This window comes from Furipterus horrens, unplaced genomic scaffold (assembly GCF_987537825.1).
Source record: "Furipterus horrens unplaced genomic scaffold, mFurHor1.1.pri manual_scaffold_5, whole genome shotgun sequence".
NCBI classification, from domain to species: Eukaryota; Metazoa; Chordata; class Mammalia; order Chiroptera; family Furipteridae; genus Furipterus; species Furipterus horrens.
This window is the reverse complement of record NW_028327175.1, coordinates 199,670,529-199,693,420: the sequence shown is the minus strand read 5'-3', so window position 1 is coordinate 199,693,420 and position 22,892 is coordinate 199,670,529. Positions and strand designations below refer to the sequence as shown.

At 41.6% G+C, this 22,892-nt stretch overlaps 1 protein-coding gene across 1 annotated transcript in view; it reads left to right on the top strand.

Moving 5' to 3' along the window:
- The window catches only part of WDR11 (WD repeat domain 11), a 54,394-nt gene that overhangs the window by 3,829 nt on the left and 27,673 nt on the right, over window positions 1-22,892 (top strand). Inside the window, exons 3-12 of the mRNA XM_090278769.1 lie at window positions 1,841-1,994; window positions 2,955-3,128; window positions 4,555-4,741; window positions 6,953-7,118; window positions 7,545-7,659; window positions 8,523-8,718; window positions 8,852-8,955; window positions 12,183-12,359; window positions 14,892-14,976; window positions 21,277-21,383. Of these exons, the coding sequence (XP_090134895.1) occupies window positions 1,841-1,994; window positions 2,955-3,128; window positions 4,555-4,741; window positions 6,953-7,118; window positions 7,545-7,659; window positions 8,523-8,718; window positions 8,852-8,955; window positions 12,183-12,359; window positions 14,892-14,976; window positions 21,277-21,383 (1,465 nt within the window). The remainder of the gene's footprint in view (window positions 1-1,840; window positions 1,995-2,954; window positions 3,129-4,554; window positions 4,742-6,952; window positions 7,119-7,544; window positions 7,660-8,522; window positions 8,719-8,851; window positions 8,956-12,182; window positions 12,360-14,891; window positions 14,977-21,276; window positions 21,384-22,892) is intronic.

The window sequence follows — 22,892 nt, the reverse complement described above, 5'->3', positions numbered from 1 at the left end:
CTAGGGAAAAATACTGTTGATTTTTTTATATTGACCTGTATTGAATGTGATATTGCTTAAATGATTAGATTTAGTAGTTTGGGGAAGAATCTTTACATATAAAGTCATGTGATCATCAGGTAACAATTTTATTTCTATTTTTTTCTTGCCATATTGCATTGTCTAGGACTTCTACTGCAGTGACCAGGAGTGGTAAGAGGATATCATTATTCTTTTCCTGAGCCTAGGAGGAAAGCATTCAGTCTTTCCCTATTAAGTCTGATGTCAGGAATAGGTTTTTTTTGTTTTTTGTTTTTGTTTTTGAGAAAAATATCTTATATACTCTCTTCCTCCCTTCCTCCCCTCTTCTGCTCTCTTCCTTCCTCCTTACGTCTTTTTGGCATTTCTGGAGTTTTCGTTTGTGTAGATCCAAGTATTGGTCTGGTGTTATGTTCTCTTTGTGTAAAAAATATTCTTTCTTAAAGTTCTTGAGGTAGATGTCTAATATTGGTTGATTTTCTCAGCTTTTATGTGCCCCAAAATATATTTCACTAGATTCTTTCCTTGTGGTACTTTAAAGATATTGCTCGGCTGTCTTCCAGTTTGCATGATTTCTGATGAGCAATTTCTGTCTTTGTTTCTCTGTATGTAGTATATCTTCACTCACCTGCTTGTCTTTAGGATTTTCTCCTTGTTTTTGGTTTTCAGCAGTTTGATTGTGATGTGTCTAGGTGATCTTTTAAAAATATGTATACACTGCTTGGAGTTTACCTAAATGAAATTCAAGCACTGGACGGTTATATACATATATAAATACACATAAACAGAGGTGCAAATCTTCTCGACGTTGAGCTAGGCAATGGTTTCTTAAATACAGTGAAAACCAAGGCTAAGTAGATAAATTGGACTGCATCAAAATTTAAAACCTTTGTGCTTCACAGGACACCAAGAGACTGAAAGATTGGGGATTGAGATGTGAACAAGGCCTGCAGGATCCTGCCCTGTGGAGCTGATGATTCACGGGTTGGTGATAGGTCAAAACAGAGTAAATAAAACAATGACAGACTGATGTGTGGGAAATGCTTTGAAGCAGACACGCATGATGCTGAGCTGGGAGAGAGGGGAGGTTGTGGCCAGGCAGGGCCCTGGCTTACGGTGTTTTGTTCCTCAGTTTTTTCCTGACTGTGTATTTAACGTTTAGGATTAACCTGATTTGCACTGGAATTTTTACAGTTTTTATTTTGAAAATTCTGTTCTTACAATGTTGCTGGGGGTATAAAGCATGCTCTCTCTTTTTTTTTTTTAAACATTTTAACATTTTTAACACTGTTAACATTTTTTCCAGTTTCATGAAAGAGGGTCAGCAGGTTTTTGTCTGATTTTGCTTTTTCCTGTTTTTCCCTCTGCACGGTGTTTACAGCTCTTGGTTGTCTCCTTTTCATTAGGGGACGAGGACACAGAAAACGTTCTACTTAGCAATTTGGGATTTCAGATGTTCTCTCGTAATTAGACTTTATGTTGTAACATTGGAACGATCAGGTGGGGTGCCGGCGATCAGTAGCATTTTATGAGACGGTGTTCCGGGGGTGTTACCTGAATTCACCAGAATATTAAGGCTATGAATTCGTTTTTCATATTTTAAAAGCAAGAACAAGGTGATGTTTTAAAAAATATTTTAATTGGAACTTTAATCTTATAAATAATAAAAATGTCTATCAAGCTGGAAACCAGTTTCCTGTTTATTTTTAAAAAGATTTTTGTAATGTAACTTTAGAATGCGGTATGGGTTCAGGTGGTTTTATGAAAATTACGTTCAGTTTCATTCAGTACAAGTATTTACTCGATTTCTTCTCGATATTAGGTGAAGTGGGCCAGAGAAAATTATCACCACAACCTTGGCTCGCCGTATTCCTTGCGCCTCGCTTCTGCCGATGCCCATGGAAAAATCATTGTTTGGGACGTAGCAGCGGGAATAGCTCAGTGTGAGATCCAAGAACACGCCAAACCCATTCAGGGTGAGGACAGTCCGCGCTCTGCGGTTTCAGTTAGCACACTTACTCTCAGGGTGGCTCCCCCTCCCCCCATTCATTTACTTTCATCGCTTCCGGGTAACTGGTGGTTCTCTTTAGCTTATTCTACTGACCTGAATCCCCTGGGGTTTTTTGTTGTTCGTTTGTTTGTTTTTGTTTTAATCCTTGTTAATACACTTCTGGGAATGTTTTCTCAAATCTCAGCTGATCTGAGTTTTGGTAAAATGCATTAATTTCAACATCAGCTTCAGTCAAGCTTGATGAGGAAAATTAAGCTGCTATAAACAATCTTGTAAATTAAGCTAAAATATAAGTAAACTTGGCCAAACTGCTATTTTGTATTAGCTCTCAGTACTTACTTTCCATTCATAGAAGTGATCAAAATTTTATTCTCATTTTTATATTGATCATTTGTTTGCTTGTTTATTGACCTAAAGCTAATACAGTATTTTTTTGGACTCCAGGCTTTGACTGAGTGGCTATTTTGATTGAGTGAAATTTTAAAATGACTGTTTAAAAAATATTTTGAGTATTTACTATGTACTCGGTACTGAACTAGATTTTTATTCTGTTTCTTATTGTGAAAAAACATGACCCTACAAAGTCCCATTAAGTAATTCCACAAAAACATTGGGACAGTCTTTGACATAAAGTTTTAAGTATTGATCACTGCAAATAGCTTTGTATTTGCTTTCAAGTAATATTTTAGATTCTTTTCAAACTTTGACCTTAAGATTCTAATGTACACACAGCTCATTTTTATATAAAATTAACTTTTCGTCTGTAATCCTGACACATATGTGCAACATTGAGGGGAGAGGGACAGATCTTAAGGATCATGTAAAACCAAACCAAACCAAACCAAACCACTGAGTATCCAGGACGTTACCCACGCCGTGTGCACGTGGACGGTCTTGGAGCTCTGCCTTCCTCTGGTCTTCACAGATGTCCAGTGGCTGTGGAGTCAGGACGCCTCCCGAGACCTGCTGCTTGCCGTCCACCCCCCCAACTACATAGTGCTGTGGAACGCAGACACGGGCACCAAGCTGTGGAAGAAGAGCTACGCCGACAACATCCTTTCCTTCTCTTTTGACCCTTTTGACCCCTCCCATTTAACTTGTGAGTAGCAGTTTCTTGGGGAACCTGAGTTGAAGTATTTATAACGCAGCTGACACTGTATGCATAAGTGATACACACATCATACATCTGTAACATTGGAACGCCGAGCACAGCGGAGAGGCCCATCTTTAAGCTCCCAATTCTGCTCCTGCAGCCCCTACTACAGATGCTAAATCATAGCCTGTAGCATTGGCAAGGGTTCCGATACTCAGACACTTGACTCAGCAAGCTGGGCCTTCCCCGCGTTGACTGTGTGAGTGGGACGCGCGCAGCCGGGGAGAGGGAGTTGCCGAGCTGTTTGGACTCAGGCTTGATTAAATCTGTGTTTCTGGAACGTTTAAAGAACCCGAGTTAAGGGTTTCGTTTACTCTGGCCAAACACAGTTTTTCCTTTAAAAAAAACAAGCGTTCCAGTCCCTGCCCGTGTTTTGAGTGCCGTAACCAGACGCGTGTGAGGAGCAGAACAAGCCCCAGGCAATCTTCTCGCAGGCTGGTTGTGCCCGTGGCGTTTGATGCGGTACTGAGCTGTCGATCTTGGTTTTCAGACAGGTATTTTTGTGACTAAATAATGTAGAAAATATTTTAATTCAGTTATCCGACTGGTGGATAATCACATACACGGCAGGCATGTTCCAGGACCCGGGCTCTTATCAGGGAAAGAAGACCAAGGTCCCTGCCCTCACCAAGTGCGCATGCTAGGGAGACGGGGTCAGATGCGCCATTTGGACCATAACGAATTAATAAGTTCGAGTATATTAAGAGGTTGTACGTGGTATTAAAAAAGGAAAACAGGATAAAGGGAACAAGGGAGAACGGGGGACGGGAGAGGCGCGGCTGGTTGCGTTGGACAGCAGCGGCCACTGTTGCCGCTCTACGTTAGAGAAAAAAGCACGCTGGGCATTTAAGGTTCCACCTGATGCTCAAGAAGAGAAAGGAAATATATGTAGACTGAGTAGCTCATGATGATCATAAAAAAATTCCTATCATCGAATCAAATATTTGAACTTAGCTAAGGGTGATATGCAGAGCATCTTATATACATACGGGATCTTTTTTCTTCTGTGAATTTTATATTTGGTAAAGTACTTAGATTTTGAAGTTATGGGATATAATGAGGGAAGGTTTTTAATGCAAGTTGGTGCACTGAATTATTTGGAAGAACAAACATTTGTTCTTCCTGCCAGTAACCCTCTGGTATCTTTTTAATATGAAACATTAATTTAGAACGCTGTGCCTGAAGGCCTCTGTTGAATTACAATGGACCACCTGTTTCACTTCCACTTGGAGAGCGCTCCCATTATGTTACAACTGCCGAACACTGCCAGTTTTATATTATTAAAATTATCATTACCTGGCTGTCAAAATTGTACTGGAAAAAACCCTGCTAAACTTGATTAAACTTTAATTAGCGGTTTGCTTCTCTCTAGTGCTCACCAGTGAGGGTATTGTGTTCATCTCCGACTTTTCCCCATCGAAGCCCCCCTCGGGCCCTGGGAAGAAGGTCTACATATCCAGCCCACACTCTAGCCCGGCTCACAACAAGCTGGCTGCAGCCACGGGGGCGAAGAAGGCTCTTAACAAAGTCAAAATCTTAATCACTCAAGAGAAACCCAGGTAAGGCACGGGTGTAAAACTGACAGCAGCATGCCCTATTTATCGTCTGTCCTTGACACAGAGAATCGAGTTTGAACATTTATTAAGATGGATTAGAAAATCCATCACCCTCTCTCGGTTCTGCTTTTGACTCTAGGAGGAAAAATCCTCCTTCTGCCGCCTCCCAAGGAGGAGAGGCAGCACCTCGCCCGGGCCCCTTTGTTTCTGCTGGTTGTGTCAACCCCCACGCTGATCCGTTACAGTTGCAGCTTTTAGCCTGGCGTTTTTACTTTTGAAAACATGAGATGAACATCCTAACGTTGCGGCTACTGGATCTATTCAGAATTTGAGGACAAAGTCTGGAGTTTTATTTGTAAATACATTTTCCTGACTTCAGTGCTGTTCAGTCCCTTTAGCTGTGAAATATGGGTATTTTTCTCATGCACGTGAAGATCTTTATCATACTGGTATGGGCCAGGATTCTGGGGGAAATTGTAGCTATGTGACTTAGAAATTTCCTTAATTTTGCTTAAATTTTACTCCCCCAAACTCTAAACTAGTGTTTTCGGGGATTTCATAGGGTTGCCATAACTTAAGTACGTAACATAGTGGCTGATAACATGGTAAGCGTTCATTTGGTAAATGCTAGCTATTGCGATTGATATCAGAAATCGCAACTGAATAAAGTTTTATTATAAGTAACTCATTATATGCATTAGAAATAGATTTCTTTTTCCTAGAGCTGTAATTGTGTTCTTATATTTTTATTGCTTTGGCAGGATTTTTTGGCATTTATTTTAAAAGAGCCTGTACTTTAAATATGCTAAGTTTATTCTATCTAGACTTTGTGGGTAATTACCTGAAAAATATATGGTAAAATACAAATTGCTCTACAAATACTTTTTGAATTTATATGTAGATATCATTTTTATGTATTAACTGCAGGCTGGTTAAGTTCACTAATTTATTCCCCACCCTGTCCCAAAATAATTTAAGATTGCTCCTTAAATATCTTTTCTTCCCCTTTTCTTTCTTTTGTTGTTTATATTTTATTTTTTAATTTAATCTTTATTGTATCTTGTCCATTACCACGCTCCTTAAATATGTTAAGAGAACTTTCTATTTATTTTTCATTGATTCTGTCTCATAAATAAATAATTATTTTGTAGTCTCAGTAGTTTTATAAGTTATGATTTTTATATGTTACATTTTCTCATGTGAATCCTATGTTCACTTTGAGTTTTGGGGGCAATGAATTATTAATCCCTCCCAACAGAACTGCTCTGGGTGTTATCACATACATTATTGCATATCATCTTGCTGCAGGTTGGTGTCACAGTACTGGCCCCATTTTATAAATGAGGAAATTGCCTCACATTATTTTAAATGTTATTCAATTCCCCCAAACAGGAAATGGCAGAGCCAGGATTTTAATGCAATCCACACCCCTCTCTCCAGTCCTTTCATCTAACTTTACTTTAAATTTCAAAACCTTTTAATAATATTATTATGTAAAAAATAGAACATAATTGTATGTCTATTCCTATTGAAATATATTATAAAAAGTTTGTGATTAAATATATGCATTAATCACAAATTACTAAAATGATTTTTGAGATTCTAACAGTCTTTTACAGTTCTCAGATAGTTTTATATATTTTATTTACACAGAAGAAAATACTATGATACGTGAGGAAAATACCCTTCTTTGTTTCAAAAGAGAGTGCCAACAGCTTACAAGGAAGAAAAGGCAGAGGAGAGGAAGTGCCTTGCGCAAGGCCATACAGATAGTCCTCGGACTCCTGATCCAGTGGCTCTAATTACCCTGAATGTTTCGTTTTAATCCTGAGTCTTGATTTCAGCAATCTGTTTAGTATTTCTGATTGCAAAATAAAAATAAAATTAGTATCTTATGAATGTCTGGTATGTCATAGACTTGTCATTTTATCTTATTCATTGTCTTACTATTTTACTTAAACTTTTTCAAAAGTTTAGGAACACCATCTCACTCAACCTACACAATATTATTGTCATAATTTGGATTTTGGCATGTAGTGGAGGTCTAAGCTTTAGATGGTGGCCCTTGTTGGTCATTTCAGAAATACTTGTACGTCCTCAGTGACTGTTTTCATGTGGGAAGTACAAAATTCAGTTCTTCATTAGCTTTTTCTGATATGAATAAAATCTTGGACTCACTTCTCAATGCCTAAAGCAAATGTTTGCTTTTTTCAGTGCTGAGTTCATAACCCTCAATGACTGCCTTCAGCTGGCATATCTGCCCTCCAAAAGGAACCACATGTTGTTACTCTACCCTCGAGAGATTTTAATCCTTGACCTGGAGGTGAATCAGACAGTGGGTGTGATCGCCATAGAGCGAACCGGAGTTCCATTTCTGCAGGTATCAACACTTATATCAATCTCACCCGTCGGAGTGAATTGTGGGTGTTATATAGAGAAAAACTACAATCACACAGAAGCCCTTAGTTTGACTTTCTTTTCTATTTATTCAAAAATTAACAATGTTATTTTACGTTTCTTTTCTTTTTTCTTTTTTTATACTCTTGATTGGTTTGGTTTACCCTAGAAATTCTTCTGATTTATGTGAAAATATTTAATGAACTATTTAAGTTACATGGAAAAAGAATCAAACTTTTTATTCTAAATGGATTTTTTAAATGTTCATTTAGTTTTAAAACTTGAGGATTATGTGGTATATTTTTTTGTTTTTTCTTTTTTTCCCTTGTTCTCTAAATATGAGCTTATGAGTTTCACAATATATATGCTTTAATCTATTTTTAAAAATAAATGAATCATCTTTTTGAAGGTAATACCCTGCTTTCAACGTGATGGTTTATTTTGCCTACATGAAAATGGTTGTATAACTTTACGTGTTCGAAGATCTTATAATAGTACTTTCACCACTTCAAATGAGGAAGCGGGTGAGTTTATATCTCATGATAATGTTAATTATATTTTCTTCAGAATTATTTTATAAAGCGAATACCAGCCACATCACAGACTTAATGATAATCCTGGCCCTGAGAAGGTAGAATATGGTTATAATACGGGGCATAAAAAAACACAAGCCCAAGACTCATCTCTTGGTGTTATAATAGTGCCCTTCCTGTGTACAATGAAGAAAGTCATATGTTATAATTCCTTCTTGATGTTTCCAGGGGCCGAGTAGGTGTTACCTTTTGTGAATGTTTCGTTAGTCCAAACCCAACCTTATATGTACATTATTACACCTCCTGGCCCTTTTCTCTGCTTTAGGAATTGCCACTGTGACGTGACACAGGTAAGTAAGTCTCCAGGTCATTCAGCTGTCGGTGGCAGTCTTGTCCTGGAGAATAAAAATAATGTTTTGTGGAGTAACGTACTGTGTAGAGTTGAAAGTGACTTTCACATCATTTGTAAGGTACAATTATTTTCAGGCTTACTGTAGACCACTGTGAACTCTGATGGTTTGTAGTGCCCTGTGCCTTATTTAATCATCTATCACTGTTCAGACATTTTCTTTATTTTAGAGATGTTAGAAAACCATCTATCTTGATTATATTCAGTAGTTGTTATTTTGGAAATTAAACTTGGTGTAGACAATTATTAAGGTAATTGTCTATATTCTGAAGAAATTTGTCATAATTGTCATCATAATTGTAGAAAGGGAAGCCATTCTTGACCAATTTTCAGTTTGTGAAGGAATGATAACCTTTTTGGTTGAGGTTTTATTTAAGTAGAAGAAGTATTAGTGACCTCGATGAGGCTGCTTTCTGTTGCTTAAAGAAAACAATACTGTGTTAAGATCCAGACCCTGTCCAAGAGCTCACGTATGATCTGCGAAGCCAGTGCGATGCCATCCGGGTGACAAAAGCTGTCCGTCCCTTCAGTGTGGTGTGCTGTCCTGTCAATGAGAACGCAGCCGCCCTCATAGTGAGCGATGGAAGGGTCATGATCTGGGAACTAAAGTCTGCCGTTTGCAGCCGCAGCTCACGGAACAGGTAAAGGAGTCAGCACGACCGCTTTTAAACTGCTGTTTAGGATTCTCGGTTATTAGAGAATTATGTCAATCTGCGGATGTATTTCACTTACGGATCATCTGAAGTTAGTGACTTATTTATTATGTCTTTGCAGTGGCTCCGGTGTGTCACCTTTGTATTCCCCCGTGTCTTTCTGTGGGATTCCGGTGGGAGTGCTGCAGAAGAAGCTCCCAGACCTCTCCCTGGACAGCATGATCGGTGCGCTTTCGTTTTTTTTCTCTAACTTCGTGTTAGGTATCCTGTTTGAGGGCAAAATTGACAGTCACCAATTTGCAATTATTATAAAATCAAAGTTAATATTTGAGAAAACTAAAATGTAGAGAGCGCAAAGCCTTGTACTTTCTATATATGCAGTAAATATTTATTGAAGGAATAATAAAGTAACTGAGCAGTATTAGAAAAAAATATTTTTAACTTTTTGACTTACATTAATTACTGTATTTTTCGCCCGTAAGATGTACTGTCTTTTCCCCCCAAAAAGTAGGGGGAAGGGTCTGTGTGTCTTACGGAGCACATACTGTGTCACAGACCGTGATGCGAACGACCTGACCTGTCAGTGAAGGATGAAACTGTTGTACGGTCGTTCAAAAGCTGTGGCATTAGCAGGGCCTTCGATGGAACTGAGGACAGTATTATCTATGAAGGTAGCGAAGAAAGTGACATCAGTGATTGTGAGCAACTGAGCTTCATAATTTCTGACACTAGCAGTGATGAGTTCTTGGGGTTCCCAGAAAACTAGAAGAGCACTTGAACCTGAAAGTCTCTCCTCATTTGTGAATGACAGTGAGGATGGTTCTTAATACCGCTGCTGACTGCGGGTCAGTTTACATGGTTGAAATATTGTTGTTATATTTTACTAAATATTTTAGCACACCATTTGGTTCAGAATATTTTTTTTCTTGTTTTCCTCCTTGAAACCTAGGTGCGTCTTCTGGTCAGGCGCGTCTTATCGTGAGAAAAATACGGTACCTTGTTTACATGTTGGTGATTCTCACTTTCAACAGATACTTATTTTCAGATAAAATATTGGTTCCAACTTATTTAATTATTATAGGGCCAGTATATATTAAAGGAAGAATGAAGGTTTGCGATTTCTAATATTATACAACTAGAAATTATAACTATCTAAGCAATTTTGATATCCAATTCTTTGGAAATTGTGGCTATGGTTTATAAAGGATTTTTTTTGTTTCATTTGTTTTTCTGTAATGTAATTGAAAGCCAATATTATTTAGTTGGCTGTTTTGTTTAAATGGTTGAGAGATGCTAGATAAGAGAGAACTATTAATCTTTAATCAGAGATGATATTTATTGAGTGCTTATTACTATGTTAAGTGCTGTGCTAAATGCTCTGTATACTACCTCAAACAATCCTGCAAGATATGTAACATTATTATTTCCGTTTTATGTTTGTGGGAACTGAGACCCATAGAGATTTAAAAAAACTTGCTCAAAATCACACAACTAGTAAGTGGAAGAGCCAAAATGTGAACCTTGCCACCCCAGTCTGGAGCCTGCTCCTTGGCCATGGCCTTCAGTCCTGGCTGCTCCACCGTGATCCTAGGCAAGACCTGACCTTTGCAGGCCTTGGTTTTCCCATGATTCCTGTGAGTCGTAACATCCTTTTGCTCAGTGACACGAAGCTTTATTATTAAAATTCTTTCTTTTTGCCTAGACATAAATCTGCATAAGGAAGTTTAGACACATACTTGTTTTACAAAATGCATCTCATCAGTAACACAATTTTCTGAGTTAATTGACCTTGTCTGCACTTGATAAAAGTATTAAATTGAAAAGAATTACAAACACACACATGCACAGTACTAATCAATGATATGAAAGATGCTGAAATTTTATGCTGTTTAGGTATCTTAAGTAATATAAATTACCTTTAAAAATTTTTTTTAAATTTATTTTTAGAGAGAGGGGGAGAGAGAAAGAGGGGGAGGGAGAAAGAGAGGGAGACAAACATTGATGGGTGAGAGAGACATAGATCGGTTGCCTCCTGCACACCCACAACCAGGGACCTGGCCTGCAACCCAGGCACGTACCCTGACCAGGAATTGAACCGATGACCTTTCAGTTTGCAAGCTGATGTTCAGTCCACTGAGCCACGCCAGCCAGGGCTAAATTACATTTTTTTTAAGACACAGAAGTGTATAGATTGTATAGCAGTTCTTGACAGTGTACTTGATTTAAAAGTATTATACAAATAAAGCTGTGTATTACTGGAAAACATTTTAATTAAAACTTTTAATTAAACTTTTAATTTGAAATCCACTGTGTACTTAGTGGTAATTGAAGGCAATTCAGTTACATACAGCGTCCTGATTTATATTCGTTGGGGAAAGGCTGCTGCTTGGGGAGGCCCGATCTGCCCCACCTTGTGAGTCGCCTGTAAGGAAGGTGCTCGAACAAGAAGACTGCAGTCCTCGGGAATCAGCTCTAAGATACTGAGGGCTGGTTGCCATGTGCCTACCTGCTGACTTTCCCCATCTTCTGTATCCAAAGGTTGATGTTAATTGTAGGACTGACCATAAGGAATCATTTTATTTGCTTTAAATCGATGGCCATTTTTTTCTGTATAGCTTATGGATTTTAAAATAACTTTATGGCCTCAAAAGATTATATTCAGAGTCCCATCACCCACTCCTAGTAATTATTTCCATTTTTCCCTTTGTATTTTTGTGTGTGTATACCTTATATACACTTGTGTATTCTATATTATATATTTTTTGACAGTTTGATCTCAGTTAGTAGTGATTTATAGGAAGAAAAACTGCACCCTTGGTAGTAAATGGTGTTGATTTTGTTGGACTCTTCATATTTACATTTTGTTACGTTGGTTTTTATTGGAGTCATCTGTTTAGTTTGAGACTTGGTAACCTGAGTATGAATGTTGTATCTGAAAGTTATGCCATCTCATACTTAACTCTCGACAGTCACAGGTTATACGTGAGGCATAATTTTACGTGTTTACATATAATGTATTTAATTAGAAAGCTTAACTTCTGTAAGTGCGTGGACACAGTACGATGTCTTAGTGGAAGTCTCAGTGAGCCCATGAGCCTGCTGGTTGTGACCACCCGTTCTCTGTGCGCCTCGCCAAGTGCTTCGGTTGAAAGCACGGCAGGAAGGCGCGGCGACGTCCCCCTCCGCGGGACCTGCCCCCCGCCCCCCAGCCCTCTGACTACCCCTGGGGTGCGCTGACACCAGGAGCTGTGGCGGAAACCGTGCCCCTCAGACACGGGGGGGCAGTGTTCCGGAGGAACCTCTCTCCTGAGATGTCAGAGAGCGCGCTGTAAGCCCAGAGCCGAGTGCGGGGCCGCGTCCCACCGTCCCGGCCGGACCATACTTTCCCAGGCCTGTTTCGGAAGATCAGCATACGTTACAGTGACTATCCCGGTGTCTTTGGTTACCATCAGGGCAGAGCGCCATTGCCGGGGAGGACCACCCCCGAGGCTCCGTTCTGCAGGAAGTGCACCTCAAATTCCTGCTCACGGGGCTGCTCTCCGGACTGCCCGCGCCGCAGTTCACTGTCCGCATGTGCCCACCGCTGACCACAAAAAACATCAAGATGTACCAGCCCTTGCTTGCTGTTGGTGAGTGGCGGGCCTGTTTTTTAAAATTTGTTCACGCGTGTTCTACCTTTTATAAGACTTGTAACTTTGCTGGTTACTAGAAAATTCTTTTTAAGAATAAATGAAATCATGTAAAAACTCAGCTTAGAATATTTTTCTTTGTTATTCTGTCCTTTGAGTCCACCGATCTTTTGATTTATTTTTAATCACAAGGATAATTCATCCACTGGCACGGGACAGTGGAGATCCTGACTCTCTGGGTGCTTTCCTGAAATGTCAGGAGGGTGGTCCTTGTGTGATGCTGAATCCGGACTCCCTGTCTTTTCTTGGACCACCCCAGGTTCCTCCTCTGCATGTCGTTCTACGTTGGGTTTTTGCTAACTGATAATATAGTCATAGGCAATAGTTTAGGAAAAGCAGTGTTCATTTGCTAAAATTGTATGTTAAAAAATGTTTATCGTGTCTATGGTCTCTATAAACTAAGATTTGTCTTTTGGGTTGAAATTGCATATTTTTATGTTGTAGATAGAAAAATTAGTCTGGGTTTCAACTTGCTACCACATTAATTTTATAGTAATGTGAGTAACCTAATTTCCTTCATAGAAAAAGAAATTTGCTGCTTATGTGGCAAATTAAAATGTTTTAAATGTTTAAAAATTAAAATGTTTAACCATATATATATATATATATATATTTGGTTAAAATGCATTTCTCAGAAATTTCAAAAAATAGTATATTGTTTGAAATGGGCAATATTTTTAAAAAGATGCTATTCATTGCCTCCTGGCTTTCTCCCAAGGTCTCTAAACATGTGATTGGTGATATTTTTTTCTAAAATGAAAACCTGACCACATTTATTTACTTTGTTGCTGGTGTGTCCGAGTTATGCTAGTATGTCAACTTAATGGCCAAATTGTGAGTCCTAAAGGCTCATTTGAATATTACTATATAGCAGTATTCCTTTTCCCCATTTTTCATTATCAGCTTCTGAAAGTGATTTGAATTTTAACATTCAGTAGTCCGTGTGTACATATTTCCAGATTTATATAAATCAAATGTTTAATTTTTGCTTCAGAATCTACTGATTCATATTAAATCTCTTATGGACATTTTAATTAGGATTTCTCAAGGTACTGTATTTGTACAAGGTTAATGTGCTTTGTCAGTTAAGGTTCTGTCACTTTCTTGGAGAAAATTATTTCTTGGGATAGCACGGTAATGAAAGCTAAGTCAGGGTCTGAGATTTCTGTTGCAGAATAAGCTGTATTATACTGATAGATAATGAATATCAAGTTACTTACTGAATTTAATATAATAACAAAGTAAAAGCAAAAAATATAAAATACATGTCTTCAGAGTCCCTGGGGAAGAAGAACAAAGTTCATCTGTGGAATTGCTTCTCCTTGGGGTCACCCTAGAGTATTAGATCATAGGCTCAACATCAGCAAAACTTGCAGAATGTAGAAATTATTTGATTATTATGAAGATCAGTTAGCTGAAAAGTTTTAGTTATTCTTCAGATATTTTCCCAGTACGAGGAAGTATTATTGTGGCATAGGTGATAAATGAAAAGAAGGGTAATACTGAGTTTTTCTAGAGCAGTTTTGCAAAGTATTTCTGAAGCTTTGTTCAGTAAGTAAGCTAAAATTGAAATTTGCCCACTGTTTTCACTTCTGTTATTATTATCATTATATTTTCTTGTTAGTTCTACATTCATTGCTTTCTGTGAATTCATTAATCGCTTAAAGTCACATGCAGTGAGAAAGTGATCTTTTGACATATATACTGGTCACTTTTCTTGCTTAACTCACAGAAACAGGTTAAGGACTGAAACGTTACTTTCTCAAGCATGGCCGTGTCCCTTCTAATTAAGTTTGAGACGTACTACCTGAGATCATAAGCTTTAGGCAGACTAATAACTACAGCCATAATCACAGGAATAACAGGAATAATAACAGTCACATGCTTCCTCTGTCAGGTGTCTGTGGTCCCGTCTAACCTCCAACAGGTAGACCTTCTGTTAGACGTGTGTGTAAGGGGCGGGAGCACAGCTTCAGCGTGGTCTGGGAGCGTTCACGGCAGAGCCGGGGCCCCCCTCAGGCTGCTGTGACTACAGAAACTCAGTTAACCGTCACGCTTCACCATCTCTGTGATTTATTTAACATAAAAGACAAAACCAAGCCAAACTCTTGGTAAAGAAAAATAGGAAAATCCGGTCAATGAGTTCTGCTAGGAGTCCTTCTTGAAGACCAGTTACAATCAACATTCCAAATTTCAAAAAGTATAAACTCCGTGTGTAAAAAAACTTAGGAAAGTGCCTCTTCAAATTTTGTGTGTGTTGAGTTCGGTTTTGAAAATTTTTGGTGAAAATCTGTCCTTTGACTTACATGTGATTTCAGAGCCCATGAGATCAGGCCCGTGTCTGATGAGAGGGAAGACAGGATTTCAGCCTCTTATCCCATAGCTTTTGGTCCCCTTTATAGAAGATAACTGTAAGATGGCTGGAGGGACTGGGCGGGCCCCCTAACCCGCGCCCTCACGCCCTTTCCGCAGGCACGGGGAGCGGCTCAGTGCTGGTGTACCACCTCGCCAGCGGGCTGCTGCACAAGGAACTCAGTGTCCACTCCTGCGAGGTCAGGTGAGTGTCACGCCGTGCCCCTGAGCGCGGCGTCGCGGGCCCACGCGGTGCCGGGGCGGGGGGGGGGGGGTGGTGCGCCTGGCCTGGCGTGCGCTGACAGCTCTGCCGTGGTGATTGTCCCACTGAAAACCGAGTAATAAAGGTTCGTGCCCAGCCAATGGCTCTGCTCATCAAGGAGGAGTACTGACTGTCGGCGTTTGGTACAGGGCATTACGCAGCGGGGACTTTTTTCTCACTTTTATTGCTGTGTCTCAATCAGTTTCTCCTAAGATTCAGGCTATTTTCTTACTGGAAATCATTGTGTTTCTTTGTTCAGGTTTGTTCAGTCTGTTTTTCATTTCTATAAAGAACCCCCAGTAGGACTGCTTATCAACAGTGAATAAAGTCACTTTAATAATTAATATCATTTGTTTCTTTGTTTAAGCGCCACCAGAAGAGGACCAGCACTGCCTAGATGTGATCTGTTTTATGAAGGTGCAGACATAAGCGAGGGAGGGCCGGTGTGACAGCGGAGCGCCTCTTCCGCGCCGTGGCGAAGGGCGTCCCTGTCTGCTCCGAGGCCGGGCTTGGCCGGTTGTGTGGCTCTTCTCCTTTTCCTGCCCGAGCAAGGGCGGCCTCTGAAGTTAGACATGAGTACAGAAAGTTACTAAGTTGCCAGGATTTTTTGACGGTCTTCTAAGGAAAGCGTAAGAAAGGCCATTTTCTGGCCTCCGTATACTGTGTGAGTCTCGGTCCCGTGCCCACGTTAAGCTTCTCAGCGACCCTTACAGAGCACATCCATGCGTAACCGCGTTGTTGCGATGGGCAAGGGCCCACCTTCCCGGTGTCACAGCCTCGGACCCGGACGGACGTTTCCGAAGGGTTCGCGTTGCCTTATTCTTTTGGGCGCCCGTTCTGGGGTGCAGCCTGGGCGACTCCTCACCCGCGTCCCCCCAACCCCGGCGCCACGCCCCTTCGGGACCCCCCTGCGTGCCCTTCCGTGGAGCAGAGCTTCCAAAGGTGGGGGGCATTCAGCGCGCAGGGACGCAGCCGGCTCACGGTGCGTCTTTTCTTCCAGCAGGTGCAGCCGCCGCTGCGCTGGTGTCCCTCCTCCTCCTCTCCTGCCCGCGCTTCTTCTCTTGCCTCGCCCTCTCGCCCTTGCCTCTGTGTGAGGGGTCCCCTCCTCCGGCTCCCCCAGCAGTCAAAGCTCCCCACTGAGTACTTGCTCTAAGGACTGTGCTGAGCGGCCAGCCTTTGCGCGCATCGTTGCATTGCATCTCCGCTGCAGTTCTGTGCGGTGGGCGCCGTCCTGTTACCGATTTCCAGAAGGAGAAGCTGCGCATCGCAGAGCGGTCTCGGGGGTTAGTGGGATTCAGTCGAGGCCTTTTAGGCGTCAGAATTAAGCTCTTATAATACTTGTAGGTGCACACAGATTTGTAGGAAACATTTTGACAATAAGAAAAATTTGAGCCAGATTCATGGTAGGAATTTAATACATGCTTCTGGAAAATCAAGCACATATTAATTTTTTTTCTGAACACTGCAATTTTTAATAAAGACGCAGCCAGTTTATCAGTGAGCTATTCATTTCTTTTAATTGGGGTGGCATTGGCTGATAGGATCACACAGCTTTAAAGTGTACGTTTCTGTGATATGTGATCTGTATATTGCATTGTGTGCCCACCACCCAAAGTCAGATCTTCCATTTCTTACAGTCAGATTTCTTATCCTGGTTCAGTTAGGTCGTAGCTGTCACTAAATACATGACCTACACATGCTATGATAGTACTTGGTATTGAGCAACACTGAGAGTACTTATAAATTGTTACTTAGGATACCCGGTAACTAAGGGACGCTCTCCTCAGACAGGCAGGTCCGAATGGTCTCACACACGTGCTCCCTCTTTTATATGCATTTTCCCCCTTGATTGCCATTTTGAAGATAATTCACCTTTTATATTCAGAGATGGTACCAAAAAGATGCTAAAATCCTGCTGTCTTCATATTTCAATTAATGCAATTACGGTATAATTAAAAGCCATTATGACAATTTCACAGATGTGTTATAAAAACTGCTGAACTTATTAGCAGTAAACCCAATACATTCTAGATATTCACATGCATAGTAAAGGCCAACGTTTAGAAATTTGTTTTTCCACCTGGTACTCAACGTGTTGTTTAAAACCACTTAATTTTAAGCACTTGGTCTTACGCACGCACATGGGCAGGGACTGCCCACCTGCAGACAGCTGCATCTGTTCCTGGTGTTTACAGCCCTGAGGTTTTGGCCCCTCATGCTTTCCCAGTAAGCCCTGCGCAGCCTCTGTGCGCCTGCATGCAGACGTCTTCAGGACTTGTCGTCTTCTGGAAGGCACCTAGAGGTAGACGAGGTGGAGGGGTGCACGCAGGTTTTCTTAGATTACTAGTTTGTGTCTTCGTCCATAGACTAGATGCATAATAATGGAGCCCAGTACTATTTTCAGTGTGGGAAATTATTAGAACAGTAGTTTATGTGGATACGAGAACACTGATTGGCTCAGCATTGCTTTGAGTAAACTAAGTGATTTGTGGAAAGAAAATGATCTCTGTTTTGTCCGTAAACTTGCAGAAGTTAGTTTTATGTAATCCTAGAACTTCAAGGCCTTTCAGAAAGTATGTGCTCGCCCCAGCCGCCCAGGGTTGAGAGGCAGACTGTAGCGTCCCCAGGGGAAGTCGGTAGGCCCAGCTTGGGAACCGGTGGGGGTCGGGACCCCAGATACCCACTGGGAAGGTGACAGCCACTCAGTACTTAGAAATCCTACCAAACAAGCCTAGATTGAGTCAGAAAATGAGCTGCTGTTCTTAGCAGTTGTTTTGTAGAGCTCAGTGTATAGTTTAAACCTAAACAATAGTTTTCTAATCCTTAGAGCACTGTGGTGCTTAACCCTGTTGACAAGAGTTTTCATTCTTTTCTTTTGAGAAATAATCCCCTCCTTATCTACTCTACTTTGAAGTCCAACTTGATTTTTATCTTCTTCAGTCGATCAGTTGGTATCAGATGGATATACAAGCTGCTGCTGGAATTCGCTCAAAAACAACATGTCCTTAGCGCGAGAATACAGATAAGCAGCCGTCCCCTGTTCTGTTTCCTTTCTCAACACTGGGACAGCTTATAAGCAATGGCAGCAGCACTTGCTGGATATGCATGGCACTAATAAACGGAAGAAAGAACACTGGGCTCTTCTCGAGCATCGTTTACTTAACAGAACTTACTGAGTGCCTGTCAGGTGCCTGTCGTGGCAACAGAGGACATGGTGCCTCCCTTCAGAGAGGCTGTAATCTATCGAGTGTGCTGTTGCCCAGCCAGCCCCAGTGTTGCCTTGGTTGTCCGGCTTCCAGGCTGAGCCCTACTTGCCCTTTGGGCCTCGGCTTCAGTGGTTCTCCGGAAGCCTGGCCTGGCCCCTGAGATGAGGCTCCATGCGACCCTTACAGGCCCCTGCTGGGCTCCGCTCTGCGCTCTTGGTGACAGGCGACATAGAATGCGCTTGTGTGATCTTTTCTGCTGGAGCATAAACTCCAGAAGGACAGCGATTATGCGCACCTCACCCACGGCTGTGTTCCCAGTGCCCAGCACAGCCACTACCATGTACCGGGCACTCAACGGGTATATTTTTAAAAATAAGTAATTAAGAATGGGAGGACTGCGACTGGTAATGTCCAGGGAAGATGGCATTACTGTACTGAGAGTCAGTCATTCAGACTGCCAGCAGCAAGACGGGGAGAGTGTGTCTTAGGTTTCTGTGGTCTTACGGTTCCTTCCTTCCTTCCTTCCTTCTTTCCTTCCTTCCTTCCTTCCTTCCTTCCTTCCATCCTTCCTTCCTTCCATCCTTCCTTCCTTCCTTCCTTCCTTCCATCCTTCCTTCCTTCCTTCCATCCTTCCTTCCTTCCTTCCATCCTTCCTTCCTTCCTTCCTTCCTTCCTTCCTTCCATCCTTCCTTCCTTCCTTCCTTCCTTCCTTCCTTCCATCCTTCCTTCCTTCCTTCCTTCCTTCCTTCCTTCCATCCTTCCTTCCTTCCTTCCTTCCTTCCTTCCTTCCTTCCATCCTTCCTTCCTTCCATCCTTCCTTCCTTCCTTCCTTCCTTCCATCCTTCCTTCCTTCCTTCCATCCTTCCTTCCTTCCTTCCATCCTTCCTTCCTTCCTTCCTTCCATCCTTCCTTCCTTCCTTCCTTCCTTCCATCCTTCCTTCCTTCCTTCCTTCCTTCCTTCCTTCCATCCTTCCTTCCTTCCATCCTTCCTTCCTTCCTTCCTTCCTTCCTTCCTTCCTTCCATCCTTCCTTCCTTCCTTCCATCCTTCCTTCCTTCCTTCCTTCCTTCCTTCCTTCCTTCCTTCCATCCATCCTTCCTTCCTTCCTTCCTTCCTTCCTTCCTTCCTTCCATTACTTATTTTTAGAGAGAGGGGAAGGGAGTGGTAAGAGAGGGAGAGAAACACCAGTTATGCACCTGAACCTGCAATCCAGGCATGTCCCTGACCGGGAATTGAACTAGTGACCTTCCTCTGTGCAGGACGACACCCAATCAAGCCATACAGGTCAAGGCTGTGGTCTTAAGGTTTCTTAATGTCTAACTGAAGCTATCAGATTTATGGAGAGAGCAGAATAAGTAACATGATTCTTCTGTCCCTTTGTTCACTCTGAGTAGAGAACTTAGTGAGTACGTCACACGTTAGGGGAAAGGGAAACGGGAGACAAAGAGACCTCCCCAGCGAATAATGACCCAGGTTCCATTGTGTTCACTGTCAGGGCGGTTTGAGTTTAGCGGCCGGGCAGGTCTCACGGGGAAAGCAGGGCTCGCGTCCGTGCGATGTGGGGGTGGCAGTGGCGAGGACGAGAGTGACTCCGGCCCCCGGTGCTAGCTCTGCGCCAGGCCCTCGTTGTCCACCCGGTGCCGCTATTCCTGCACGGCAGGCGAGGAAACGGGGGAAAGGAGACCTGCCGGAGCCCGGCCCTGCACTCAGCCGGCAGCGGAAGGGGGAAGGGAGAGGTCATTGTGGGCTCGGGAATTCCCGAGAGCACTCAGTTGTAAGCAGCTTAATCGGAGCGCTTCAGCAGTTCTGCACGTGAAGAATTATAATCCTTGATAGCTACAGCAATTCCCTGCGATTGCAAATATTATTTTGAGTTTGCTTGGGATACACAGGGGTCAGTGAGGGAAGTTACTATAATTAAAATAGCAGACAAGATTCAGATGATGGAGAGGTACGTTTGGTCAGGTTGGAAGGAAGTAAATGGCCCTGTGGCCTTGAGAATCAGAGAGAGGAGTGTGGATGTGACGCAGGAAGCCATCGCTCCTTCTTGGGCAACTGAGAGACATGTGCAGAACAGTGTATACAGCTCAGTCCAGCAGCTGCATTCACATTGCAGGAGAAATGGATAAACTGGATCAGGGGTTGCAGACACGTTCTGTAAAGGCCTAGATAGTAAATACTTCAGGCTTTGTGGGCCACGACATTTCTGTCACAGCTGCCCAGCTCTGCCGTTGGATCACGAGGGCAGCCGTCGGCAACGTGTTAAAAATCACTGCCGCATGGACGCCCGTGAGCAACTCCATGCAGAGCGGAGGGTTGGGTTTCCCTCCCATCCAGCCTCCGGTACCTCGTAAGCAACGCAGGGGGGCCGCACCGGGTTCCCACTCCTTCTGACGACTCTGACGGTCCCCGTGTCCTGTGTGCCTTCCTTCCCCGTTCTCTACAAGCCGTGCTGGAGCGCACTCCCCGTTCGTCAGTGAGGACAAAACATGGGCTCACCTCCTGCCGCCCCCGCAGAGGAGACTCGCAGGGCGTCGGATGGATAGGTCACCGTCCTGTCGTTGGGTCTTTTTCTTCGGGGTTTTTCTCTAACCGAGATACCATTTGGAACTTGCGGCCACTTCCTAGTCTCACGGCTCAGTTTGTATTGTTTGCTTCAGGAACTTCTGTTTCCTACCTAAGAATTTTGATAAAACTTGATGAAATCCGTCTGCTCAGAATATTTCTGTACCGCCTGGTGTTAAGCGGTGCAATTCTCAGAAACTGCCGTGGCGTGACTCTCTCCTTTGCCAGGCTCTAAGTTATTTTCATGTTGCTATGAATACCGATGACTCAACTATCTTGTCATCATTTGGAGATAAAGTTTAAACTAGAAATAATTTCATTTATGCTGGAAATATATAGTAATGTAATCTCAGAAGGTCATATTAATACTACTTTTTAATTAACCTGTATAATTTCGGTCTTAGGAAAAACATTTTTCAAAAAAAAATTCAAACTAAAAGGGTGTTAATCTCTGTTTTACCTTCTCATTCCAGGGGCATTGAATGGACAAGTTTGACTGGTTTCCTTTCTTTTGCTACCTCCACTCCAAACAATATGGGGTTAGTGAGGAATGAACTTCAACTGGTCGATCTTCCAACAGGTTTGTGTATCTAGACCATCGAAAGATTCCGAATGTCATAATTGGTCAGAGACATTGTCATTTCTAAACATGTTCTAAAATACTTTTGTTCACCTTGGAGTTCTTTTTTCTTTCTTTCTTGTATTCTGTGTTTATACATTTATATCTTGTTGTGTAATAGTTGTTCTAAAAAAGACTCATCATTGTTTGTATGCAAATTGTGTGAACACAGGTGTGTGGTAAAACGCAGTGCCCATTAGCCTGAACAGACAGACTCATAAATAAGTACGATATCAGTTCTTCTTTTATATCATTGTTAGGGAAAACCAAAAGTACAGTTTCAAAATAAATCTTTGTAGTTCAGCTTTGTTAGATTCTATTTCAAAATTTTGGACTTTATAGGAAACCCTTAGGAAACGTATAGGTAAGGATTATTTTTAAATGCTCAAATTTAAAACTTTGGATAGTCTTGGGATAACTGAATAGGGTAATTTAATTTGGGAGTTTAAAGATTTTACAACAGAAAACTTCTAGTAAAGTAACTTGTTCAGAATTGTTAAAAACCTACAGCCCAAAGAGTTATAAAATGAAAACCTTGAAAATAGAATAAGGTGAGGAGTTCACATTATTTTATAGCACCTGCATTGATTTCAAATAAGTTTCTTTAACAGAATCATGGTTTCTTTAAAGTGGTGTAGCAATATGAATATGTATAGATGGCTTTAACCGATAGGATGTGTATGTATGTGTAATAAATCAAGTGTATTGTTGCTTCTTTATATTCTCAATATGTATTTACAAGATGTAACCGAGAACTAACATGCTTACCAGGGTGTGTTACTAAACCTCTAGGACCTGGCTACACCTTTACAGACCAGTGTGGCTCTAGTGTCGCTGGACGTGACCTCCGTCCCAGGTTCCTGGTTTGCCAGCCGACTGACACTGGTCTCTTCAGTTGCATGGTAGCCCGGGGATGAAATGATGTTCTCTGGTGCCACTTACCAAAGCAAAACAAATAACAAAGACCGACCCCCCCCACCCCCCGCCCCAAAACCCTGTTTATTTTTGTTATTAGCTGAAGCTCAGGACTTTTAGATAAATCTATCTTTTATAATCTATTTTTGAGGAACAAATGTCTAAGTGATAATTACTGACTTTCTGAAGTGTGACATTAAGATCATAGATTATAGACTTTTATTGCTGTGTCTTCTAAGCAGGGCAGCCAACTAGCAGAGTCAGGAAAGGATGCAGAACAGTTGGTGAATAATAACACTGAAGGTCCATTTCATGGCTTTACAGAGGCATTCTGCTCTTTAGTGTCAATAGAAACCTAGGAAAATATATTAAAATACATTTTTCAGACACAAGGTAGAATTTGCATTTTTTAATTAGAGAAAATAATTTAGTTTCTTTGGCAGTTACCTGTTTCTCACCATTCCCCAGTTTTAGTCTGTAGAGAACTTTTTGATAGGAACGTGTCAGAATATTTCAGTTGAGTCTTTTGCATGTGGGACAAGAAATCTTAAGTAT